Consider the following 27,254-nt stretch of genomic DNA (forward strand, 5'->3'; position numbering starts at 1 on the left):
TGTTTCTTGTTCGCAAAAAGAACAAAAAGATGCAACCTGTAATCAACCTCAAGGTATTCAATCAGTTTGTTGTTTACCGACATTTCAAAATGGAGACCATTATCCATTTAAGAGACACTCTGCGAGCCAACGATTGGATGGTCCGCTTGGACCTTCAGGATGCTTATCTTACAGTTCCTATCCACCCCTCTCATTCCAAGTTCCTCCAGTTTCAATGGCTGGGCGTCACTTATCGGTTTTGTTCGCTCCCCTTCGGTCTTTCTTCAGCACCATGGAGTTTCACCAAAATCATGAAACCTGTGGTGGCTACTTTGAGCCTTGGGAATTCGTCTGATCATCTACCTGGGCGATATTCTTCTTATTAATGCGAGCCAACCAGGTCTTTTACAGGACCTTCAAGTGGCCCAATCCCTTCTTCTCGATCTGGGTTTTCTGATCAATCCAGAGAAGTCCATGTTGCTTCCCTCTCAGAGTGTAGAGTTTCTGGGGTTTCGCGTAGATTCTCCCTCCGCCTCTCTCTTCCTTCCTACCGAAAAAATTGCATCTATTCGTTCAGAAATTTCTCAAGTTCTTTCTCTCTCCCGAATTTCCCTTCGCTCCCTCGCAAGGATAGTGGGGCTTCTCTCCGACTCCATTCAAGCTATCTTTCCAGGCCCTCTACATTATCGGGCCCTTCAGCGCTTAAAGATAAGACATTTGCGTCAGGGGCTGGCTTACTCAGACCTTATCCTGTTGGATCAAGACTCGCGTTCCGAACTGCAATGGTGGATAGACCATTTAGATGCGTGGAACAGAAGGACTATCTTCGCCACGGCCCCAGATCTTGTATTAGAATCAGATGCCAGTCTGGCGGGTTGGGGCGCCCGTTGTGGACCAATCTCGACTGGAGGTACATGGTCTCTAGAGGAGTCGTCATTGCACATCAACTGTTTAGAGATGCTTGCAGGCTCCTTTGCAATCCGCAGCCTCGCAAAGAACAAGGTAAATTGTTCCATTCATCTCAGGATGGACAATGTTTCTGCGGTCCGTTACATCAACCGTCTCGGTGGCACAAGATCCAAACCCCTTGCGGAACTCCCCAAGAGTCTGTGGCATTACTGTCTCCTTCACAATCTCTCTCTCCAAGCCGAGTATCTCCCCGGCGACCTCAATTCCATCGCGGACTGGCACTCTCGGTATCTCCGAGATTCCAGCGACTGGAGATTACTTCCCTCTGTGTTTCATTCTCTCTCTCTCAAGTGGGGTCCTTTCTTCATCGACCTATTTGCATCTCGCCTCAACTCCCAATTACCTCGTTTTTACAGTTGGCGCTCGGATCCGCTAGCATTAGCGACCGATGCGTTCCTTCAGAATTGGTCACTTCATCTCAATTACGCTTTTCCTCCCTTTCTCATGATCAACAGGGTCCTTTCCCAGATTCATCGTCAACAGATGTCTCTGGTCATGGTGGTGCCCTTTTGGCAATCCCAGATATGGTTTCCTTCTCTTTTGGAACTAGCAGTGGACTTTCCGGTCCTTCTCCCTCATTCCAAGGACCTTCTTCTGGACCCTCGAGGTTCCCCTCACAACCTCATTCTGGATCGGTCTCTGACTCTATCGGCCTGGAAGCTGTCCGGTCTCTCTCTTCTGACCAACTCCTTTCTCAAGAGGCTTCATTCTTTATCAGTCGGGCCTGGGCTCCCGGTACTTCCAGGGCGTACAAATACGCTTGGTCTCTTTGGTCAAGCTGGTGTTTGGAACGGTCTATCGATCCCTTTTCAGCCTCTGTGACTTTTGTGGTTAATTTTCTGGCCTCGGAGGCCAGCGCTGGCAAGTCGTATCGCACAGTCAACCTGTACAGATCAGCTATTTCTCTTAATCACTGCCCTATCGACAACAAACCGGTTGGATCTCATCCGCTGGTTTGCCGTTTGCTAAGAGGAGTCCGCTTTTCAAAACCTCCGTTGGCTAAGTATACTTCTTTATGGGACGTTAATTTGGTTTTCAAATTGTTTTTGGATTGGCCTGACAATACTGCTCTCTCCCTGAAAATGTTGTCTGCAAAGCTTACTATGCTGTTGTGTTTAATATCCATTAAACGGGTCTCTGATGTCAGGGCTTTAGATCTTTCCTCAAGACAGTTTTCTCCTACTGGGGTGTTGTTTCAAGTGCAGAGATGTACTAAAACAAATTTACAATCAGTGTTTTATCCTTATTTTCCAGCTCAATCGAAGTTGTGTGTAGGTCGGTGTTTAAAATCCTACTTACAAAAATCTGCTGACTTTAGGACTTCTTCCCATACGCAATTGCTCATTTCTTTCTGCAAACCTCATCTCCCCGTTTCTGCTGCTACCTTGGCCCGTTGGGTCCGTTGGATCATGTCTCTTGCGGGCATTGATGCTTCTGTGTTTGGTGCTCACTCTACCAGGGGTGCCATGGCTTCTAAAGCCTTTTGGACAGGCTCGCGTCTGGAGGATATCCTTAAGTCAGCAGATTGGTCTAATGATAATGTGTTTAAGACCTTTTATTGTAAACCTGTGATTACTGCTTCTTCTTTGGTTGTTGATATGCTTTGAACCAGCATAATAGGAGCCTCCGGTCTTGCCATAAAATGTAGATTTTCCTAATAAGTTATGACGTAAAGTCTTAATTTTATTAAAGACTCGGATGCAAGTATTATCCCTCCACAACAGCTCTAATTCGTTCTGTTTTCTCCCCCCCTTTAGGTACTCCAGAACTACCACCGACTTCCTCGTGAGAATGGTCCTGCCTCAACGGAGTTCTTGGCGTCGGCGTCCATCTGTCTTCCAACATGGCTTCCTCAGGATGTTTCGTCCATGGTGTTCCTGGGTCAAGAACTGTTTTCCTGGATTTTGACTGTTTGCATACTGTTATTTTTGGTTCCTTTGTTTTCGACTTCTTCCTAACTCGCACAAGAAAAGAGGACTGCTTGCGGTCAGATAGGTCCTTATATGGTTGGCCTGACCTGATTGGATTGTTTTGTGTTATCGTTCTCCCCATTGGCCAGTAGTTTTCTCCTACAGCCTTCTGGAGAGTGTAGTTTTTTCACTTATCTTGCTGCTATTTGAATAAAGAAAGAAAAGAAAGCATAATACTTGCCTCCGAGTCTTTAATAAAATTAAGACTTTCCTTCATAACTTATTAGGAAAATCTGCATTTACGAGTGACAATGCAAGCCGCCAATTGTAAGAAAATAACCTCACTTGAAGCCCACTGAGTCATTACAGCACATCTCAAAGAGACAGCGCATGTGCTGCCTAGCTCGACCTAAAAAGGAGTGAGCAAGCTAGGAATAGCCTGGGCATGGGATGAGGTTCTATATGATAGAAAAGACATCCAGAGAAGAGACTTAATAAGGCCTAACTAAAAGGAAGTCGATCTGGAAATGGACTACTAGAACAAATTTAACAGATTACAGACGTGTGTGTGTGTGTGTATGTATATATATATATATCAGTGAAAAAACCATAGGTTTCACACATGTTATAGTTAGCTGGACATTTTACTGATAAAAAACCAATGAAATTCCCCCGTTATAGTTAGTGCAGGCAACTATAACTCACGCGACCGCAATCCTCTGCTGATGCTAATACTGTATTTAGACAATTATTTGCCCATGTCTTCTTCCATTAAATTTTAGCTAGACATATATTACAAATATTTTTTTTTCATAAAGACACATATGTCATCAGCAGAGGATTGCGGTCGCGTGAGTTATAGTTGCCTGCACTAACTATAACGGGGGAATTTCATTGGTTTTTTATCAGTAAAATGTCCAGCTAACTATAACATGTGTGAAACCTATGGTTTTTTCACTGAATTTGCAAGGTTTTTTAAATGCTAATTCCTAACTATAACGAGTGTGAAACCTATGGTTTTTTCAGTGAATTTGTACGTTTTTTTAAATGCTAAGTTACTTTACGCCATTCGTGGCGTGCGTGCCCACTTAACGCAGTTTGTTCCGTGCGCGCACGGTGCGCTTCACGCACCGTGCGCGCACAGTGAGCACGCGGTGCGCTTCGCGCACCGCGCGCCCACTTTACACAGTTAGTGCCGTGGATGGGCCATGTACGCACGATGCGCTTCGTGCACCGTGCGCACATGGAGGACATATTCAGCGCTTCGTTGTGAAAGTTAATCGTTTCGATTTCTAATATAATAAAAGCCATGCCCAATTGGTGCCCTGCGGGCACCATTTGCGCACGGGGTGGGGAGAATGTGGATAATTTTTTTTTTAATTTTTTTTACCGTACGTGTACGGTAAGCGTAATCGGCGATTTTTCGCAAAAAAATAAAAAAACAATTTTTTGTCTTGGGGGTACTTTGGGGACAAATACATCAAAGCTAGGTGGTTAGAAGCTGTCTAACCAGTCCGTTTATATGTTTTTGGCCTTTGTTTATCCTCTCCCCGTCAGAGTGCAAGAGAGAGAAAATGGCGGACGCCGCTTCCTGGTTTCGAACGATTCGAATGTTTACTAAGATCTAACAGCCAATCAGAATCGCGCTCGCGCACGGCACCGTACGCGTACGGTAAGCTTACCGTAAGCTTACCGTAAGCTGGCTCAGATATATATATTGATTTAAATGCTATTTTCTCAGGAACTACTGAACAGATTTACACCAGACCTACAAAAGGCACTTCCTTGACCTGAGGACTACCTCTCTGCCAAATTTCATGTTACTCTGTTCAGCCGTTCGGGCTGTAGCTGTGTCTAAAGGTCCTATGGAAAAATGCATGGGAAAAATGCGTTTTGGGACCCCCCTTTTATCTCAGCCCCCGCTTGACGAATCCCCCCGAGACTTTCAGGGTAGGAGCGGAGCATAGCGCCCCATTAGTTTTAAAAATTTCGCGAGGATTCGTCAACCGGCGCAAAAGTTATTCCAAATAGAATGTTGCGGATTTCCTATGGAAACAGGGTCCTAACTATAACTACCTACTGGCGACCGCCAGTAGGTAATATATATATATATATATATATATATATATATATATATATATGTATATATATATATCTATCATGCACAACATTAGAATGCGCCTAATAAAGTGTTTTTATTAATTAGAAAATAGTGCTTACGTACATGTTTTTAAGCTAGTATAACTAGGCCGCAAATGCAAAGTTATAAAGAGTATGCAAAAATCAGAAAATGTTATAAGTCTCGATGGGCAGCAAAATCAGGAAAGAATTGGGCAGGTTCCCTCCTAGATTAGTAATGTCTTTGGTTCACCACCAAAACTGAGGATTTTTTATACACAATCTTTGCATAGAAAATGAGAACTTTTTTTCAGAATCATGGTGGTGTGAGGACAAGGAAATAAACATCATATTACCTAAACGCCTAAACATTGACCCACCATATGAACAATTATTCAACACCATCTATGCTAATATCATTGAGAGATGTTCGAGCTGGACAAGTTACATTAACAATGGCACGTTATGTGAAGGAATAGCTCTCAGTGAAAAATGGTAAAGTAGGCAACATGTTGCAAATTACATCCGAACTGTGGAAAATCACTGTGACCAGAACAAGAATAACAATTAAAATATCCCAATACACCACAGCTTGACTGTGTGCCATGGAGCTTGCCGGGAGAGAATGCTCGTGGGGTGGCGGGGGGAGTGGGGAGAAGGGTGAAACACAAGGTGAGTGACAGAGTGACTTCCATCTTGGTCACAATGGCATTTTGCACAGAAATGTGGCCTGATTAATATTCATTAGAAAACGCACCCCTACACATCATAAAAAACTTGATTCAAAGACATTCATATTCAAGTCAGTCTGTATATGTTGAGGTCACGTGTGAAATTTCATTTTGCTCATTGCTAATAATGCAGTAACATATACATCCATCAAATTATTTTACAGTGCCGCACTCCAGTTGAATGTATGCTATAGAGATAAGCCAAGCTTGACCTTCCTTCGGTAATAAAGTGTGTACATGTAATGGAAATTGAGCGTCACGTTTTCACCAATTGGTCTGCCTTCGAGACAGCATTACTGATGTAAGAACTCAAAGGAAAGCGAGACACTCCAAATGCAAGACATATTTAATCAATAAGAAATATGTGTTCTCATATAACTACCTGAATTGCCCTATATGCTAATATTTGACCAGGAAACTGATTTGGATGATGCTTTTAAAAAAACCTTTTCCAAATTAGTATGTTTAGTTAAGCTCCAGATTGCTCCATAACATACAATGTCTGTAAGAAATGCGCACCCACTTCATGACAGACAGATGCTCAAAAAATGTACAAAAATACATTTCAGCTCACAAATCTCTGTAAAAAACAGCGCCATATATAAATCCCGAAATCGAAAAACATTTAACACCACGGGACTACATTGTTAATTGCAATCTTATGTTTATCCATGATTCAAGTATTTTAATTCGTAAGCAATGAGGAATTTTAAGTGGCATGAACGACATTACAAACCCCATTAGTTGGAAAACAAGCATTTGCAATGCAATCGGTCTCGCATTTACCCAAGTTTAAGATATTGACATTGTAAATGAAAATGCCTTTTTTTGTAAACATAAATAACAGGCATTGTCATTTACAATGCCAATAGGTTAACCTCGCGTAAATGCGAGACCGATTGCATTGCAAATGCTTGTTTTTAGGTCTCGCCTGAGACAGCGCTTTAGCGCTGCTCTGGCGAGACTTATAGTAAGCGAGTTTTGGAAGTGCAAACGAGTGCTTTCAGGCCTCCAAATACAGTGCATGTGCCGGGCGCGCGCACCATTTGGAGGCCTGAAAGCACTCGTTTTCTTTCACTTTCGCCTGTCACACAGCCGCGCTTTGAAGTGTGATCGCGATTGCGATCACTTACATTTCGCGGGCGCTTTGATGTTTTCAGTGAGCCGCGCGGCCACTGAGGACAACAAAGCGCCCGTGAACACCATTTGCCACCCCCTTCCTGCTTGTTTTAAAGTTTACAAACTCTCAATTTTTATAATCTCTTCCTGCGCTCAGCCTCTTGACGCTATAACCTGTCGGATCCCTTGCACTGTGTGATGGTGACTAAAATAAATAAATGAATAAACTGTACATTCTTCGTGACTTTCTTCCATAGTTCTAGATACTCCGTTACTGCACTATAATGTATAAAGTAATGCTACTTCAGTCTATAATATCCATAAGATGTACCCTTACAAAACACACTCAGCTAGAGTGTAGACTAGAGCATACTAGCATGTGTACACATCTGCATGACCTTAGGAGATGCATACATGTGTCAACAGGGCCACACGCACGGGGCGAGTATAGAACATAGGTATGGATATGTACACAACGCACAGCATCCATGACTGAGAGATACGTTATACTGGTGGACGGAGTTCATGAGTGCATGACTGTTTATACACATGGTAGGAAGTGTATACGGAACACATGGGCACACAGACTACAATGTTTTCCGCGATCATACCGCAAGAGTCGCCCAAATATAGATGACTGTCTTCATGAGTCAACCATATATTTTAATAATGCAGCCTCACCTAATAAATAGTCTTTCAATTATGTCTGCATACCAATATGCGAATGGTGGGCTAGAAAGCTTTCCAAATAGTTTACAATCGGCCTCTTTTACACTATTACGGCTAAAACCATAAAAGTAACACTATACTTCGTTTTCCTCTTACTCGGTATCAGTCCTACAAGACTTGTTAACAACGCAAGAAATGCTTGCTTGTCAGTACAGCTTTAAATACGAAATGCTCTCCTACTACAAAGTGCAGTGGTTCAAGTGTTTCCAAAATGTGACAAGCATATATTTGCTGCAGCTATAGCATTCGGTGGGCCTTTACCCAAACTGAGCCTATGCAGTTATTTGTATGCCAGGCAGTTCTGATGTAATACCTCGAATGTTCTCTCAAATGTAGCCTTTGTTGACACCAGTCTTGTATGGAGCGCTACCGTCGCCTCGTTTCATCTGAGAGATCTGTCTGCAGATTGCACTGACAATTATTTTATCCTGGTGGTGTGCACTGTAGGATATGACATTTGGGAGTATCATTATCTTCCCTTGGTGTAAACAAGCTCCCACTGGTCCCAGCTCCAGGCATTTTTATGTTTATTCGGGGTTATGGACTATTTTTAACAGGGCACTGTTTGAATCTTAATGTAGGTTATACATTTCCAATCTAGTATACTCTCTTTTCTCTAAAAGTCCTCAAAACGTAATAATACATTTACTTTAAAGCATCCGTGCACTGTACCATGTACATTTTTAAAACCTTGGGCCACTTTATAATCTGTTTTGTATCATTGATGCTACATATTTTCCTCCCCCAGTCCTGCTGTTTTCTGTGCAGCATACATGTCACTATCTGTTGAAGGACTCCGCTGTCCCATAAGAGCAGCACAATACAGTAATTGTATCAGTATCCCTTTATGCACTGTGCGATGCATTCTCTGTACCTGGCTGTAGTTTTTGCCACAAAAGAGCACACACGTTAATGCTTCAATTTTTCGTCTGGCTTTTCCACAGACCTAACAAAGCCCCGGCCTCCTATCCGGCATTATAGGTGCACCAAAATGACGATGAGATTTTCAATTAGAGACTTATTTGGTAATGTCGGGGGCATTAGAGCTGTCCATGCTTGTGGCCAGACATCTGGCATCTGACAAAAGCATTTCCACTATCCAATAACACACTGCTGCATTACACACTGCTGCACGCCGCACATTGCTGCACACCGCACACTGCTGCACGCCGCTGCACGCCACACACTGCTGCACGCCGCTGCACGCCACACACTGCTGCACGCCGCACACTGCTGCACGCCGCACACTGCTGCACGCCACACACTGCTGCACACTGCTGCATTACTCACTGCTGTATGCTGCAGGACACTGCTGTACGCCACACACTGCTGCACGCCGCACACTGCTGCACGCCGCACACTGCTGCACGCCTCACACTGCTGCACGCCTCACACTGCTACACGAAACACTGCTGCACGCCGCAAACAGCTGCACGCCGCACACTGCTGCACGCCACACACTGCTGCATGCCGCACACTGCTGCACGCCACTCACTGCTGCACGCCACTCACTGCTGCACGCCGCTCACTGCTGCACGCCGCACACTGCTGCACTCCACACACTGCTTTTATGCGAGTTTATGCTACTGACATTGTAAATGACAATGCCTTTTATTTGTTTTAAAACCAAAACATAAATAAAAGGCATTGTAATTTTACAATGCCAATAGCTCAAACTCTTATAAATGCGAGAACTATTGCATTGCAAATGCTTGTTTATTCTTCACTGCGCATTCATCTCTGTATTCACATTAACTCCACCCTCCTGTACGGCGTACGATGTCCGGCGGGCATTCTGCCTTGGTCATACATTTGTAGTAATGTCCCTTCTTTGTCCTGTTTCTATTTCAACTTTGGGACAGGCTAGAACTGTGCGGATTTTCACATCGTAATGGCGGCGGCCGTAGCTGCAAGACTCGGTGAGGAGGGCAGTTGAGGGTGGAGGTGCTTCTCCCATTTCGTAGCTGATGTTTCTCCCAAGAAACATTTTTACCTCTCTCCTGCATGCAGTGCCCGCATTACACTACAATCAGAGAGTTCTGATTCCAGAAGGGTTCTTTTATTGTAGGTTACCATTCTCTCTTCGTTACGTAGGACTGCTCATGTGCTCATGCGCTGATGCGTTTGCCCCCATTACTCAGACATGCCAACTCTCCCTATTCAGGCGGGAGACTACTGATTTCAAGGCTAGTCTCCCGCCTCCCGATTCCTGCAAGCAAAAACCCGTTTCAGCTGACAGGGCTTGGTATTGAGTAAAATTCTTCCAGCAATAGTCTGAGTGTCGATGCAGGGGCTCTGGAAGGTGTGATAAACCAACAAAGCCTCATTAACAAGCGAATGGTCTTTTGAAGACCTGTGAAGTGCTGGGGGGCGGCGTGTGGAAGCGGTCTCAGACCGGGCTGCCTCACAGGGGGATGAAGTGTATGGAGTGCCAGCAACCTGCAGGCCAGTGCACAACACTTGCATCACCCTCTCTCTGCCTGCCATTGCGCTCCATGCTTCTGAAAGGTAAGAAAACAAGCATTGGCATAGCCAATAAGTCTCGCTTTTGGGACCTTATAAGTATTTACTATGCAGCACAATATCCTTGGTGCAACAACATCAACTAATTGCATGGCTAAACACTTATAAGATCCCAAAGACGAGCCCTATTGGCTATGCCAATGCTTGTTTGCTTTGCTGCCAAGCCCTGAGACCAGAAGGCGCGCTCGGCTCTTGCAGAACAAGCAGCATGCTGTCCGCCTCAGAAAGCGTGAAACAGAGTATACATCTGAGAACAAGGCCCGCCAAACCCTCTCGTGCAAACTGAAAAGCCAGTAAGTACTCCTGGGAGACGGGGGAACGGATGGACTGGTTGAACAGCATGAAACCGTGCGCAGGGCCCGACGCCCGCTGTGTCATGCTGGGAGTTGTCCGCCCGGGGCTCGCTGCCCTGTACTGGCAGAGGGAGGATATCTTACAGCAAGTGACTGAGCTTGTTACGCGCACACGCTCCCTACCGTGACACATGCCCTGCTACCGGGGCACGGACGAGGTCACAGACGGCCGACTTCAGGGCAATGACAAGACCGGTTTCTAGGCCAAGACGAGGTGTATGCGGGTCAAGTGAGGTGTGAAGTGAACGTCAGCGGGAGAACATCCTAAACACTAGAGTAAGCTATAAATACGAGGAATAAACCACATTTTATAATCTTTGATGCTCAAATGTATAGCACTCACACCTGTATGCAAGGATGGCGATGCGAAGGAAGCAGCAGTTTAGGCTCCGTCTCCTTCGGTCCAGGGGTTCGCCACCGCTGTAAAGGCGCTGCCGAAGATGAGATTCGTTCCCTCAATGTCACTGTGTGACAGGATGTTTCTCTCATGCGGGCTTTACTTCAAAGTAATATATGGGAAAGTATACATCCAGCACACATAAAACCCTTAACCATTCCCAGTGGAATGCAAATGTCATCATGGCACATTTAGGGAGCTTTAGGGGAGGAGGCAAGAGCTTCGTATTGGGTCAATACGAGTTAATACTTTTTCTTGTACACCCGAAAGGACAAAACTAATTGCCTCTAAACACTTCAACATTTTGTGAGACGAATGATGACGGCCTCATGATGACGAATGGTAAATATAACAAGAAGGAAGTGGGATAAGGGAGGGGGTGGCAAATGGTGATCACTTTCGCGGCCGCTTTGATGTTCTCAGTGGCCGCGCGGCTCACTGAGAACATTAAAGCGGCCGCAAAAGTTATCAGGCAGGCTGCCAAATGGTGCACGTGCCTGGCGTACCTGCACTGTATTTGGAGGCCTGAAAAGCACTCATTTGCACTTCTAAATTCCCCATTTACTAAAGCTCTCACCAGAGCTCAGGCGAGAACGAAAAACGTGCATTTGCGTTTCAAATGTCCGATCCTGCAGCAGCACGCTTCTAAAGCCCCTACATGACAGTAACCCGATTCAAGGCCCCATTCTCCCGATTTTTTTTTTTTAAATCTCCCACTTGGCTCTTCTGAAATGTTGGCATGTATGATTACTTTACATCTTTCGTAACATAGATTTCCACCTCTTTCAAGAATTCATTTCGAATGATCAGTTCGGTGCTCCGATTCGAAATCCAAGGTCATATTCATACGTTTATAAGATGACTAAATAAATGGGTAGAAACATCGGTAGGCAGTTTTCGCTTTATAGCGAGCAGATCAATGCATTCTGAAAACTGTATTTTCTAATTTAATGTGTTAATTCTAAACTGAAAAGTACCCACTTACAACGTGCAGTCGATAGTGGTTGAAGACGTAAATTGCGGTAGTGTGATGATCGAGAGTCACATTTATTTGATCCTTGTTTGGACTGCCCATTTACGCGGCTCGTTGGGAAAATTTGCGGTTGTTTTGAGAAGTCCTGTTGAAATGTTATTAAAATAAAAGATGTAATGCCCAGAGGGAATCGGTCTAACGTAAAAATTACTTGTTCAAAAAGGAAAGTAAATACATGTACAGGATTAATGTGAGATTTTTTTTTAAAGCGGACATGCACCGAGGAAAGGTTCTCCAAAAAACATTATATATATATATATATATATACACACACACAATAGTAGGTGCACTGAACAAAGTACAAATAGTCCGTTTGCTTTGTCAAATCCTTCTTTTATTCCAAAATTTGTTCATAAAAACAGCCAACGCGTTTCGTTCCTTTGGGCTACAATCTTTCGGAACTTCATCAGGGCTTACACCTCGGAAAGTTGGTTTTGAGGTATAATGGAAGTCACTGGATATAAAGATCATCCAGGAAAGTAATACCGCGTAAATCCTCAACTAAAAAGTGGAATTCTTATTGAAGAGCTGGATTGTAGAACACAATAATCCTCAAAGTAGGGTATGTTCCGATTGGATTGGTAAACTAAAACCACCGTATCATTAAATTAGAAGATGAAAGTGTGATGGCGATGCAGGAAGACGGCACGGTCACGGACTACGGTGGCTGTTTGCTTCTCCCCTGACCGAAAGGATCCTCTTACACTTTCATCTTCTGATTTAATGATACGGTGGTTTTAGTTAACCAATCCAATCGGAAGAAACGTGGTGGATGTGGTGGATGTGGTGATGGTGGATGTGGTGGTGGTGGGCGTGGTGGACGTGCTGGTGGTGGTGGACGTGGTGGTGGAGGACATGGTGGTGATGGAAGTGGTGCTGGTGGGCATGGTGGTGGACGTGGTGGTGGTGGATGTGGTTGTGGACGTGGTGGTGGACATTATGGTGGTGGTGGACATTGTGGTGGAGGATGTGGTGGTAGTGGAGGAATTGGCGGTGGAGGACGTGGTGGTGGTGGAGGACGTGGTGGTGGAGGACGTGGTGGTGGTTGTAGACGTGGTGGTGGTTGTGGACGTGGTGGTGGTTGTGGACATGGTGGTGGTTGTGGATGTGGTGATGGAGGACGTGGTGGTGGTGGATGTGGTGGTGGACGACGTGGTGGTGGATGTGGTGGTGGTGGAGGACATGGTGGTGGTGGTGGAGGACGTGCTGGTGGTGGTGGTGTACATGGTGGTGGTGGATGTGGTAGTGGAGGACATGGTGGTGGTGGAGGAAATGGTGGTGGACGTGGTGGTGTTGGTGGATGTGGTGGTGGTGGATGTGGTTTTGGACATGGTGGATGTGGGTGTGGACGTGGCGGTGGTGGCTGTGGACGTGGTGGCGGCGGCTGTGGACATGGTGGTGGAAGTGGTTGTGGTGGTGGATGTGGTGGTGGTGGACATGATGGTGGTGGACATGGTTGTGGACGTGGTGGTGGTGGACGTGGTGGACTTGGTGGTGGTGGACATGGTAGACATGGTGGTGGACGTGATGGTGGTTGTGGATGTGGTGGTGGTGGAAGTGATGATGGTGGAGGACGTGGTGGTGGTGGACGTGGTGGTGGTGGACGTGGTGGTAGACATGGTCGTGGTTGTGGATGTGGTGGTGGTGGTGGACGTGGTGGTGGTGGTGGTGGACGTGGTGGTGGTGGACATGGTGGTGGTGGACATGGTGGTGGTTGTGGATGTGGTGGTGGTGGACATGGTGGTGGAGGACGTGGTGGTGGTGGATGTGATGATGTTGGACTTGGTGGTGGATGTGGTGGATGTGATGGTGGACATGGTGGTGGTGGTTGTGGACGTGGTGGTGGAGGTGGAGGATGTGGTGGTGGTGGACATGGTAGGGGTAGTGGTGGATGTGGTGGTGGTGGAAGTGGTGGTGGTGGAGGACGTGGTAGTGGTGGTGGTGGTGGATGTGGTGGTGGTGGATGTGGTGGTGGTGGTGGATGTGGTGGTGGTGGATGTGGTTGTGGACGTGGTGGTGGTGGACATGGTGGTGTACTTGGTGGTGGACATGGTGGACGTGGTGGTGGTGGACGTGGTGGTGGTGGTGGACATGGTGGACGTGGTAGTGGTGGTCGTGGTGGACATGGACGTGGTGGTGGTGGACATGGACATGGGGTGGTGGACATGGACGTGGTGGTGTTGGACATGGACGTGGTGGTGGTGGTGGACGTGGTGGTGGTGGACTTGGTGGTGGTGGATGTGGTGGCGGTGGTGGTGGTGGTAGAAGACGTGGTGGTGGTAGACGTGTCAGACGTGGTGGTGGTGGACATGGTGGTGGTGGTGGTGGTGGACGTGGTGGTGTTGGTGGACGTGGTGGTGGTGGTGGACGTGGTGTTCAAATAGCTAGCACATTTGCCATTAGGATTCATACAGAATGGTGATACAGGACATTTGCTTCAACAAAACTTCCACAGTATGAGTGAAATATCAGATGCTATTTAATTTTTACTGTTTGAAAATTAAGGGCTTTCACTTTTAATTTCCCCAAAGGAAATTGATTAAATAGTGCTGTCAGTAATAAAGTTAATTCGGGAAATCAGGGAGATGAGTTATCTGCTAGATGACAAAACAAGGAATGCGCGTGAGAGAGGGGGAGTAGGAGGTGAGCCCGGGAGTGGTGCGTGCGTGCAGTCTGCTCATTTTCAAGCACTGCACTCGTGCTTGTGACGCGCCCCTGCTTGCTCCCTCCCGCAAGGTGGATGCCGCCACAAGCACGAGTGCATGCTTGAAAATGAGCAGAGCGACGGCTAAAGGCCCTCCTATGTGACGCATGCGTGCTGCGTAGGCAAGACCTAAAAAGATGTAGAAGATCAACTAACATCACATAATACCAACTATCACCTACAATCTGTTTTTGCAAGGGATGCAGCACAGAAGCTTCAACCTTTACAATCCACGATGCCATAACTCAGAATATTGGACAGTGTCTGTCACCTTTTTCATCTCAATGCATTTTCCCCATGGATTCCACTGACCAATGTTTGCTTTGCCAGTGTCTGGAGACCCACATATGCTACGGTGGAGCGGTTGTCAGTTAGTTAACCTCTTTCCTCACCAACTGCAAACATCTTGTCAGGATGGGCACAAACCCTTCCAACCCAACCCCAGTCACTTGTGGTGTGCACAGGGGTATAAGATTTGCTCCTACGCTACGCTTTTGAACTTGTATTTGGAGCCACTGAGAAATCTATATGGGAAATTGGCCAGAGTGCCAAAGACACCCTCAACTATCGGGAAATAAACTCTATCAAACATTTGTTGACTGTTAAGGGTTGTTTGAAAATTTCTTCAGACTCCTCACCAAGAAAACTGATTTCATTCTTATTCGGAGAAACCATTAATAAATAATTTAACAAGAACGAGCTGAGTGAATTGGTGTGACTGCTTCAACCCCTCTTTTAGCAATGGAGTAAAGTTAATATATCTGATCACTCCCTCTCATCCTTAAAATGGACCACACTGAAACACCAGCGAAAACCACACTACTTTCCCTTTTTAAAAAAAAACAGAGATACCTTCCCTGAGCTACCTTATTTTTGCCTAGTGGTCAAAGTTCTAGTATAGGGAATGCTGCCTTCTCAAGAGTCCCCATTTCCACCACACTTTCTCCTCTTTTTTTGTTATCTTGCTTTCCATAACAGATTGGTGTTGGGTACCAGAATAATTGATCATATCACTTAAGTACTACCTATAAGAACTTCAGTGCCTCCACCCTGAGGCCAAAATGAAGTTTACACCAGCCAGCATAATGTTCAAACCTATTCACTGTGCCCTGTCCTATTACCTTCAACGCATCTTAAAATTATTAGAAGTAAATAAACGGCTAGAAATAAACATGCACCCAGGCTGAAGTTAAAAAAAACTGAAATCCACGCAGGTGTCAAGAACAACTTTTCATATTTTGAAAAATTCAGAAAACATTTCTATTCAAAGGCCGCTTTAGTAGGGAACCAGTAAAGTCCGGGACATTCAATACGGTCTTATTGCTTTTGGGTCATTAACCTACCCTCTATCCACTACTGTTGTACCTCAATGACATGCTGCACTCGCGTCTTACACCCTCCACTATGCCCCTTATCATCCTCCTTTCCCCCAGCACCACTAGAGACTTAAGTCCCCATCACCTCTGCCTACAACAGTCAGAACAGTCCTAAGAAGAATATTCTAATTGCCCAAGTAAACTGTTTTTGGAACCAGTTAAATGAGACCAAACGCAGATCTGTACATTTTTGTTCCAAATGTTTAACCAGTTATACACACAACTGACTAAACAAAAAATCAGAACAGACAAATGTGACAAACCTGCCAACAAAATAACTTCTGTCAGATCGGAGTTTTGCTCAGCTGATACAAACATCTCCATGACCAAGAAAGCAAATGCATCATTGATCAATTTCAATCCATTATTGCAGGATTCAGTCAAAGATACTTAACAACACGAAGCCACGATGAGAAACCAACCCGATCCCCCCAGCTCTAGCATAAAAAAATCAAGCAAGACGAATATACCAGATATACTAAGGTTCATCAACTTATCTCATCCCTTGAACAAGTCACAGTTCTGGGTCCCTTAAAAATTGGAAATGTCAGAAATCTGCTCCAAAACTGCCAGTGGATCAAAATCGTCTGGAAATATTTTCTTCCTATTTCAGGGCTAGACCTGTTCATGAATCTCTTAAGCAGTATTGCTTCTCAGTTCAAGCAATTGTCCGAAGTGTACTACCTCCTTGGTGACTTTCAATCAGGTTTAAACTCGAACTATTACACCACAAAACCTCCAGGGGCAACTGTGTCATCCGCACTAAACTATTTTCGACAAAGACGAGCGCTACTTCTTAATTCTATCAGGCGTACAGCTCTGTCTTTGACATGGCGGACCATGAAATCCTCCTACGTACATTCAGACAGTCTCATGAAGGCCACATCTCGAAGAAATGTAAGTCTGTACAAGTTGACAAAGCTGTCCATGGAGAGAATACCATTCAATCTTGTCTTCCTGTCTACCCAAAATACAAGAAAGGCTGAAAACTTAATGACCTTAAAATGGAACTTCTACTCCCCTCACCAAACCCAGTTTTCCACATGAATGAGAACTGGAATAATGCAGTTCAGTTAGCGGGGTTCATCCTCAAATTGCCACCTCTCTAGCTTTGCACTAGACCAAACATAATTTGGAAGGGTAAATTAAAAATTCTGCCAAGGGGATGTTTTTCCAGCTTACACTACTTCGTAACTATAAGCATTCCCATCAGTATATTTTCATAGCTATGGCTCTCTCTGTTCTTGCCTGGTGTTTGCTTCTACAGATCGATTTAAGTCCACATACATTGTCAAGTCTGGTCGATAATTTCAATCCAATATTGTAGCATTCAGACAAAGAGACTTAACAGACTTAACTACTGTGAAACCAACCCAATCCCCCCAGCTCTAGTATAAAAAAATCCGTCATACAAAGATACCAAATATACTAGAATTCAGCAACTCGTCTCATCCTTTGAACAAGTCACAGTTCTGGGCCCCTTAAAAAATGGAACTGTTGGACTAACATTACTTGTATTGATCAGACTGTGTTACAGGGATGTTTTGTCCTTTAATGCCTGTGTTGACCTTGTCCTTAGTAACAAAGAGAAATATCCATAGTTTTTTCAGTTATTTGTAACCCACTTTGCATTTTTTTTAAAGTTCTGATTTCCAGTCACAGTGATCTAATTATTGATCAACCATAAGAACAGCTCAGATGCATCTTTGTTTTAGGACAACATCGGCACTTTCCCATCCACTGTGCTGCTTTATGTGACAGTTGTCTGTGTTCCAGATTAAACCAATATTGTGTTCCACAAAATAGTGGTGGTGGAAGGACGTTTAATCTATTGTCCTGTAATAAAGCTGCACACAGGCGATTTAATTTACTGTTCAGTTGTGACTTAAAAGTTGATGATTGTGACTAAATGTTTTCAAAATAGTAACAAGGGCTCTGTCTACCTCATAGATATCTTGATCTTAATACTGAAGCCCTTTACACTTTTTGCGGTTCTGTCCTCATTGCATAGGCTTGTCACTAGAGAAGCTGTGTCATGATGAGAGATCTTCTAGTTATGGACTTTCCTGACATAATCGCTGACAGTCCTTTCAGTTACACAGTGTCATGCCAGGATTAGAAAAGGTGCATAGCAAAGAGTTGGATCACAATTGAGGGGTGTCCTTTCCTTCTCGCAAATTTTCGTCTCATCACCAAGTTGCACTCTGAGAGTGTCATACCTATTATTTCATTTCCTCTTCTAACTGATGCTGTCTTCTGTCTGGTCCTCAGGCATCAGGGCCAGTGGAACACTCTCAGCGCGAACTATTCACTGCAGTGCTGCAAACCAAGCTGGACAAGAATGGAGAGTAAAGTAAGTGAATGTGTCTGGGCCCTCGGCTTCTTTACATTTCAGGAAATTTCTTTCCAGCCTCTTGAGGTTTATAAATATCTTTCTCTGTTATCCCTTTCAAGATCCCAGTCCTGCATTTCATGTCTATAATCCCCCACTTTCTATCTCCTCCCTCTTTAAAACCCATGTTTGCTTGTGCCTCTCCAGCTCTTCACCCTCTACCTCCTGCTCTTCTAAATCCATAACCCGCTTTCTTGCCTTTAATGAGCTTAGGTCTTTCTCTCCTCCCTTGTCCCTCTCTATTTCTCTTTCTTGTGCCTGTCTAGAACTTGGGCTCTGTTTATTCTGCCTCTTTTCCTCCTAACCACTTCATAGGTAGTCTCCAGATCTCAATCTCGTTATCTGTGATATTTCTCAAGCCATAGCCATGTGTGTCCTACCTTACTTGATCCCAAGCGCTCAGTCTCATTCCCTTATAGATTCCAGGGTCGTACTGTCTGCCGCTATCTGGAGACTTTTGTTTGAATACCTTTCTGTATCCCTGATTCTCCCTCACATGCTTTTCTAGATCTAAACCATTTATTTTGCCTAACTAGACCCCTGCCCCTTCTAACCTACTGCTGTATTGCAAGTCCTCTTTTTCGTACTTTTTTCTATATCCCCTAAACTTCATTAACGTTCTGTGGCCTGCCTGTAAATATTGTGGCACATTTGCCTCTTATTTCCAGACCCCTCTCAATTGCTTGTTTAATCCCAGACCTTTATAGAAACATGATGAATGATATTGTGTAAAACCCTTGATTCTTTTCTCTTTAGACATGGCCTAGCTGCTGGTGGCACACAATATGGACCCCTCACAGATCTTCCTGATTGGTCCTTCGTAGGTGAGTGGCATGACCTTCCGCCTGTTGTTCTTGAAAACATTTACACAGTGCATCAATATGCATGTAAGTCTAGACTAAGAGGGCCTTTTCACACCCGTGTGTACCTTCCTTTGGATATATTCCTGCAGAAGGATCTATTGAGCGATCACCTATTGCTGGTGTGTATAACCGTATGTGTTTATGTATCCAGGAGATAAATTGCCTTCGAATATAAATTATTTCGCCAATTGGTTGTATCATGTTCTTTTCTTCCATAATTGCTGCAACGATCACAATAATTTGCAATTTTGGTTCTCTTTCTAAATCTTGTGATCCCTTCTGACTCAACATTAGTTATATGTATAATTACATCCCAATAGACTGCATGGGCTGCAGTATGCCACCACTGGCAGATCATTGAAGCCAACATTCCGTTTTTCATTTAGGCACATCATATGTGATAGAATGTGTGCCCTGGATTATTACATTTGGTCTGTAGCCTTGGATGCTAGCTTCCCTCTGTGTTACCCCGCTTTGGCATCGGACATTTGAAGGGTACTACAAATGAGCGGATTTTTCTTCCTTTAGATTATGACCTGATCCTGACTCAATGCTAGCACTGTGATGTTAGAGGGCACTGTTGTAAATAAAATGGTGGTTAGTCTAGTAGATTTATGTGAGATCAAAGTACTATCCTCACATACAATCGTGGTTAAGGAGGAGCCTCATCACCAAAGGGTGCTCTGTCCCAACCTATGTTTTGTGAACAGTAGGCGCTTTATCAGTGTTTCCAACAAATCAATAACAGACTTAAGTGTGGGGCTTTACTATAAAGTAAAACAAACGAAAGAACCAGATGTATATCATATTAATGGCCTTCTGGTTGGAAACCCTGATCTAATGTAACGCCCGAAGGGATTGGAATATTGTCATCTGCTTTACCACATTTTCTCTGTAACTGTACATTGGTGAAGCCAAGAGTAGCAGAATTAAGTTGTCTATTTACTGTTCACTTTTGATGTGATATACTCATTGTTCTTTTGTTGGTAAATGTCTTTGAGTACTAAACCCCTACAGGCCAGTGCATGGGCACACGTTGACAGTTTTCACAATTCATGTGTTTTGGCGTAGATGGGAGGCCAGCTTCACCATGGAAAGGCCAGGTGTGCAGAAAATTGGAGCGGGAGGAATTTGCTGTAAGTATGTGATAAATTATCTGCAAAGCAATCTCTTGGGTGCTGTTTCTGTCACAACTTCTCTTAGGTCTTGGCTCACTCCTTTTTTTCCAACGTGTGATTATCTTGTTACCTTTTGCTGTAGCAAGGAACTTCTCAGTTGTCAGCAAAAGATTTGCCTACATGCCCCATACTAGCGGACTCATTCCTGTTTCCTACATTTAGTAGAGGATCCCCCATCCTCATCTACCTCATTTCCATTAATCATCCGAGACTGTGAACGGTTCCATGCTTAGTTTAAGGGAGAGCATCTCCCTGAGAAGTGATTAACCTTCTTCTTATTACGGTCAGACCACTCTCTTCTTTGTTGTTTTTTCTTGATGTAGGTGCAGGCGGTTTTAGCTCTCTAATGCTGAAACCTTTGACCCAGATGAAAAGCACTGAGTGTTTATGAGGATCACGGCAGCTTCTTTTGTATCCAACCAATAAAACCCCGAGTAGAATAAACGAAAAATATTTCACCAAATGTCATTTCCGTTTAGGTTGTGCCCAGACTGGGAATGTTACTGGTGGGTGGTGCTCTGTGTGAGAAAGTGGCTCTGTATATACTGTTCCCAAATAGGTACAGGGTGTACAGAGTCCACAGTCCCCAGAGGATTGGCAGAGGTTAAAGTTAGATATAACCTTACTCTCTAAAGTGGTAGCTTGGTCGAGCAGTAAGGCAGTATCAGAGGACAGTGTAAAGCATTTGTTGCACACACTCAGTCAGCAAATGGTCTCACACACTCAATAACTGAACTCTAGGCCAATGGTTTATATATAAAAAATATATGCTTGTTTTATTTTAGAACCAACAATAGGTATTAAAATATACTTTCTCTGAATGAGGTGCTTTATATAAATACTTTTGCAATATGCAATTGGCTTTTGTAGAAAGTTACAAGTGGATGCAATAGGCAACACAATTTTAACCACAATAATGCATTGAGTTCAATGGAAGTTTCAAGTTATTTGCAATAGATTACTTTTAGGATTACTTTTGGGATTCCAGGACTGGATCCTAGATTCAGTCCTGGGTCAGTACTTAGAAACAAGTGATAGAAGTCGACTTAGTTACTGTTATGATTTTTAGACAATATTTAGCTATTTTAAAAGTTGACACTTAAAATTTTTTCATAGAAAACAGTCAATGATTCCCTATGGAAGAAAATTCAAGTTGCAGGTATAGTCTGTTCTCGTTACTTTTGTAATCCAGTACTGGGTGCCTACAGTCAGTATTGGAACCTTTATCCAAAACAGGTAAGTAATTGCGTTTTCACAATTTATACGATTTGTAAAGAATATTTAAAGTTATCAGAAATTGACACACAAGAAATTTCACAGAAAAACAGTCAATGGTTTTCTATGGAAGAAAATTGGGTTACTGGTGAGTACGGTTGTGAATATTTTCAGTGCTGGGCACCAAGATCCAGCACTGGGAGCTCACCTAAAAGCATGTGAGTATTTTCGTTTTCGTTACTAGGCTGATTTTTGGTGAATATTTTAAGTTTTGAAAAGTCCACACTTTCAGGAAAAACCAGTCAATGTTACCCTATGAAGAAAATTGAGTTATCGACTTTCAGGTAAGGACTCGACTGGCAAAGTTAAGGTTCTGGGCACAGACTCAGGGGTCTCCCAGGGTCAGGTAGGTACAGTTGTTACACCCTCAGCGGCACAGAGGCAGCCGGGTGCAGAGTGAGTTAGGCCCAATGTTATCCTACGGGAGGCAGGAGGGCCTTGATTGGTGGCTGCTGACTAGCAGGCCACGCGGCTGTGGGAGCTGGGCTCCTGGTCACTTGCTCAGGGCAAATGGGGAAGTAGATGGGTGCAAAGGTTACACTACCAGGGCCACTCGGGCGGCTGGGTGCAGGGTGCTTTTGAGCCTTCGGCGCTTAATTGATTTCAATGGGAAAACTCCGGTTTATAAAAAGACTGCAAGCTCGGGGACGAAGATTCTTCCGGTTCTACCACCACTTTGAGAGGTAAGTTGGGTAGTTGGAGGATAGGTAGGCACCCAGGAGTTAGGCACAGGGGGCCGTGGGGCGCCAGGTGCAGGGGCGCCTTTTGGTGTTGGGAAATATTACCCTATGTTGATCTCGGTTGGGGGGGGGGTACCTGGTTCTGAGGCTGCAGGCGTCGTCAGGAGCGTCGAGTCCTTGGGTGCCGGACTCGGGGTCACAGTCGCCGTGGGGTCGTCTTCGTGGTCTTTGTTCACTCCGGCACAGGCCAGGCTTGGCGGGTGCAGAGTGTGCAGGGTTCGCGGTTCCCGGCTGATGCCAGGGATTAGAAGCTGATTTTGAGTAGAGCCTCTACTCATGGGAGTCCCAGGTGCTTAGAGCCAAAAGGTATAAACCAAAACTGGGTTCTGGCTCCGAAACTCAGCTGGACTGAGCCAAATTAACCAAACTAACAAAACATCTTGTCCAACCTGAGAACTATTAAACAACAAACCCTTTTCAACGAACACCTCTCATGAAAAGTGAAACAAGAAAGGAAGGCTTTAAGAATTGCCTTTTACTCAGAAAAACATTTATTATTTATTTAACATTTTTCTTTTTTGTGCGATCAGCAATTATTACTTGCACATTTACATTTTACAAAATACGACACAATATACATGCAAATATCTTTAAGCAGTACAAAACAATATAAATACCCTAGGGGTTTTAAACTGTATTCATTCATCCAACATTCTTGGCCAATCCCTTCATACATACATTCGGCAAACAGTAAACAAAAACGGTCCTAATGACACCTGACCCTTCAAAATGAATTATTTTCAAACTTTATATGTATTCTGACATTATCTCTTTTTTTTCTATACAATGAAAGAAACAAAAGCACATTTTAGGGAAAAGCTTTTCAACTGGGTGTGCAAAGGACCGAACTGGTCGACACGCTCCGCGTAGACTAATGGAATTGTGGCTTGCTGTGACAGTGGAGAAACCTCGCTGTCGGCACGAGACGAAAAAAGACACGACTACGCACCCAGTAAACTTACAAAGGTAGAAAAGAGATTTGGACTTACTGAGTGAACCGATTAAGGAGACAGTCGTCTCCTAATTAGGAGTCGGCTGTCCCAATTAGACTACGGATTGACCTAAAAGGCCCCAGTGTAAGCTGTTAGAGTAATTGAAGGTTAACGAAGGTTAAGGTTCCATACTGACATACTTTCGGAAGAAATTTGTTGGTCCTGAGGAGAACCTCATAAAAATAGAGGTTCGAAACGCGTCGACCAGTTCGGTCCTTTGCACACCCAGTTAAAAAGCTTTTCCCTAAAATGTGCTTTTGTTTCTTTCATTGTATAGAAAAAAAAGAGATAATGTTCTCAGGTTGGACAAGATGTTTTGTTGGTTTAGAGCCAAAAGGTAGCCAGGTCCTCCGGGGTTTGTGAGGTTGCTGGCCACAAGAGATGCCGGGTTGGAGCAGGAGCAGGTTCAAGGGTCGACAGGCCTGTAGGGCTGGGGCCAAAGCAGTTGGTGTCTTCCTCTTCTTAGCAGCTGCAGGGCAGGTCTTCTTTCTTCTTGCTCTTCTTTGTATTTCGGAATCTGGAATCTGGGGAAGGAAGATTCAGGGTTCCCCTAAATACTAGATTTAGGGGCGTTACAGGTAGGTGAAGGGCAGGGATCAATGGTTCCCTGTCCTGGGGTGGGTACACCCTTTATATTGCCTCTCTCCTGTGGGAGGGGGCAGTAGCCTAGTTCTGATTGGGCAGGGCTTCCCATCTTCAAGATGGCGAGAGCCTGGATATGTGCTTCACCTCGCCTTCCCCACCTGAGGGGTGGGGTGGCAGGCTGACCCATCCCCTGTCCTTATTTGGGGTTTCCGGCGTGGCTTCCCACCAGAGTGGGGGCTGCCAGTGGCCTGGGAAGCTCACAGAGGCGGCATGCCTTTGAAGCTTCCCCCTGCCTATCCTGGGGGAGGAGATCTAGCACCTCGCCCAGGATGTCCATTGTTGCAGGCCCAGGAGAGCAGGGGCTCTCCTACCCAGGGATCCAGCAACATGTCTGCTGTGTGGCAGCCTCCCAGACCAGACGTGGATTGTAGGTTAGGTTTCAGGGGGCATCTCTAAGATGCTCTCTGGGGTGCTTGGTACATTAAATCAGTGCGGGTTTAATGTGGTACCAAACTTCTCAGTCTTCAGTGTTGCCATTATGGTGCTGTGGAGTTCGTGTTTGACGAGCTCTCAGCACCATGTACTCTTAAATGGCAGCACTGCACTTACAGTGCCCAGGAATGGACCTGGGTACTGTAGGGGCACAGGGCTCATGCTCCTGTGCCCGCACCACTGGCATAGGGCACCCAGCTAGAGGGGTGGCTGATGTATGCCAGGGCAGTGTAGGTGGTGGGCATGGCACACAGGGATGTGTGCCATATCGACTCTTTGTTTTGTCTTGTACCCAGACACTCAGCCTGCAAGGGCAGTGTGTATGTGTTAGGGTACAGGGCCTCTAAGGGTGGCACAATGAGTGCCGCAGCCATTAGAGGCCTTCCCTGGTCAAAAGGCCCTGAGTATAGGGTACCATTTACCAGGGGCTGACATGTGGCCAGGGTTTGCCAATTTGGGTTTTAGGTTTTTAGGGAAGGAGCATAGGCCCTGGGCACCTGATTGGCAGGAGTCCAGGGCACACTCAGTCAAAGTACATTCATCAATTCAGCAAAAAGTGGGGGCATACCATGTGTAGGAGAGTAGGATCTGCAGTTATGTTGCCCCCACTTTTTTTCTGATGTTAACACTGGTTTCTGGCTATAGTCTGGCTGGGTCCCTGCTAATCAGAGCCCCAGTCTCTCTGTTCTCTCTAAACAACTTGGACTGCATATTAGATGCACTAGTGATTGGATACTGTGGTACCTTATGAGCCCCTAGTATATGGTACCTTAGGTACCAAGGACATAGGTACTTCACAGGCCTACCAGGGGCTGAAGCATGTATTATGCCACCCCTGGGAAGCAGACTAAATCTGACACCACAGGCCTGCTACTGCAGCCTGGATGAGGTAGTGTTAGCACTCCTCACTGAGATATAGGTTCCCTATATCTCACCTTACCCACACATATAAACCTATCAGTCACCCCTAAGGCAGGCCCTATCAATCCTGAGGGCAGGGTGCTTGGTTCACAATGTGAGGGGGTGCCTCTGCATGAGCCGGGCCCCTCTGCAGCTGGCAGAGTCTATTCTCTGTTGCTGTTTGTGGATGCGGTTAAACCATATACTCTTAAGTGCATTATAACCTAGCGCTAAATGCTAACTTTTGGATGGCTGCATCAAAACATGTTGTGTTTGGTGTCATACGCCTTGGAATCATAGTATGCTCCCACCCTTCTAGAGGGATAGACATGTACCTACTGTGGTAACACGGTAGAAATCTGAAAGAGCCTGGCATCACAAAATGGATGCCACTAGCACAGACACTGGGCTGCCCTCCTGCTGCTGACTGAAATTCGCAGTGGAGGAAGCCCAACAATAGGCATACTGTCACAGGGAGGTGTCACCACCTTCCAGACAGGATTTAGTGTATTGGGGCTAGGTGGGTGGACTCCTAGAGTGCTTTGAAGTCCTGCACTGGTGGAGTAGTAGGCTCCTCTGTGCATATGCCAGCTCAAACTGGTTCAGGGGCTACGTGCCCCTGCTCTGGCGCGAAACTGGACAAAGGGAAGTGGGTGTAACCACCCACTCCCGTAACCCTCCCAGAGGAGTGGTCATAGAGCTAGTCCCTCCCTTTCCTTTAGTATAAGATAGGCAAACCTTGCCATTGCAAACTAGATATCCCTGGACAACGCTCTACAAGAAGAATCCTGGACCTTCGACGTTCCACTACCTTTGGAAGACTGAAGAATCTCCCTTCGAAGTCAAGGAGTGAATCCCCTGCTTGGCAGGCACCAAAACTTTGAATGAACGGTCGCAAACTTTCTCCGCTCCCGCCAGAGTACGTAGTCTCTGCAGCGCCGGAAGTGGATCTCCTGACTTCTCGAGGGCCATTGTGAGTCCCCAGCAAACCTGAGGCGAGTGGACCCCACGAGTGACGAGGAACTGCAATACCTGTGTACCATGCACTATTGTCAAGTGCAACCCCTTCACGACAATCTACGAACTTGTGCATTGGACCACGTGTGGTACAAGCCTCCAGCAGGATTGCCCTTGAAAATCAGAGGCCTACCTCGTCCCGATTGACCGTGGGCTCCTGTGAAGTGAATCCTCACGAGGCGTCTTCGCGATCCCTTGCCAGTTGACTTGTGGGTCCCCTGAAGACTTCTTCATCAAACCAAAGGGCTCCCCTGGTTGCTCCCGACCTGCCCTGACTTACCCTCGCTGGTTGAGTCCCTCAGACCTTGCTGGTCTGCACCGCTAACTTTCTTCACATTCCACAAGACTTGCTGTTGCCAAGGCTTGTTGGCTCCAATCCGGTTGCCGACACCTCAGTAAGCTGCAGACTTTGTGGGACACTCCGAATCCAGCTCCTGGTCGTCGTCGACGCCTCCTGGACCTTGTGGCTGCTGAGTCAAGACACCCGTGAATCACCTGAAATCACCCTACTACAGTGGACATCCATCTTCCTGGCCCCGGGTCACTGGCAAGTCACTGTGAACACTGTTCCTTCTGCTTTCAGGTCTTCCTTCTTCTGAATCCAGCCTCGGATTCCACCGGACATTTCTCCAGTCTTCACAAGCAGCAAATCTTCTTCGGCTTCCATTGAAAACGACGCCGCGACCAGACACCAAAAGACACCTATGCACCCGGCTTCCCTGGGTGAGGTAACTCGTGCACTCCGGTGCTCCTGTGGGTGTTGGCCCTCGAAGTACTTACCTTGTAAGTGGCTTGCTTGTAGACTCTCCCGAAGTACCATAAAACGTTAAAAATCCAACCGCGACTTGCTCCATTGAAATCAATACGGAACCCGCGGCT

The 27,254-nt window shown here is 45.4% G+C and overlaps 1 protein-coding gene across 1 annotated transcript in view; it reads left to right on the forward strand.

Annotated features, from left to right (window-relative positions):
* Window positions 1–9,400: 9,400 nt before the first annotated feature.
* The window catches only part of LOC146859311 (large ribosomal subunit protein mL52-like), a 106,444-nt gene continuing 88,590 nt past the window's right edge, over window positions 9,401–27,254 (forward strand). Inside the window, exons 1-4 of the mRNA XM_085646968.1 lie at window positions 9,401–9,474; window positions 18,213–18,294; window positions 19,090–19,157; window positions 20,268–20,332. Coding sequence (XP_085503094.1) covers window positions 9,447–9,474; window positions 18,213–18,294; window positions 19,090–19,157; window positions 20,268–20,332 — 243 coding nt within the window. The 5' untranslated portion in view covers window positions 9,401–9,446. The remainder of the gene's footprint in view (window positions 9,475–18,212; window positions 18,295–19,089; window positions 19,158–20,267; window positions 20,333–27,254) is intronic.

This window comes from Triturus cristatus, chromosome 3_2, assembly GCF_964204655.1.
Source record: "Triturus cristatus chromosome 3_2, aTriCri1.1, whole genome shotgun sequence".
Taxonomy (NCBI): Eukaryota; Metazoa; Chordata; class Amphibia; order Caudata; family Salamandridae; genus Triturus; species Triturus cristatus.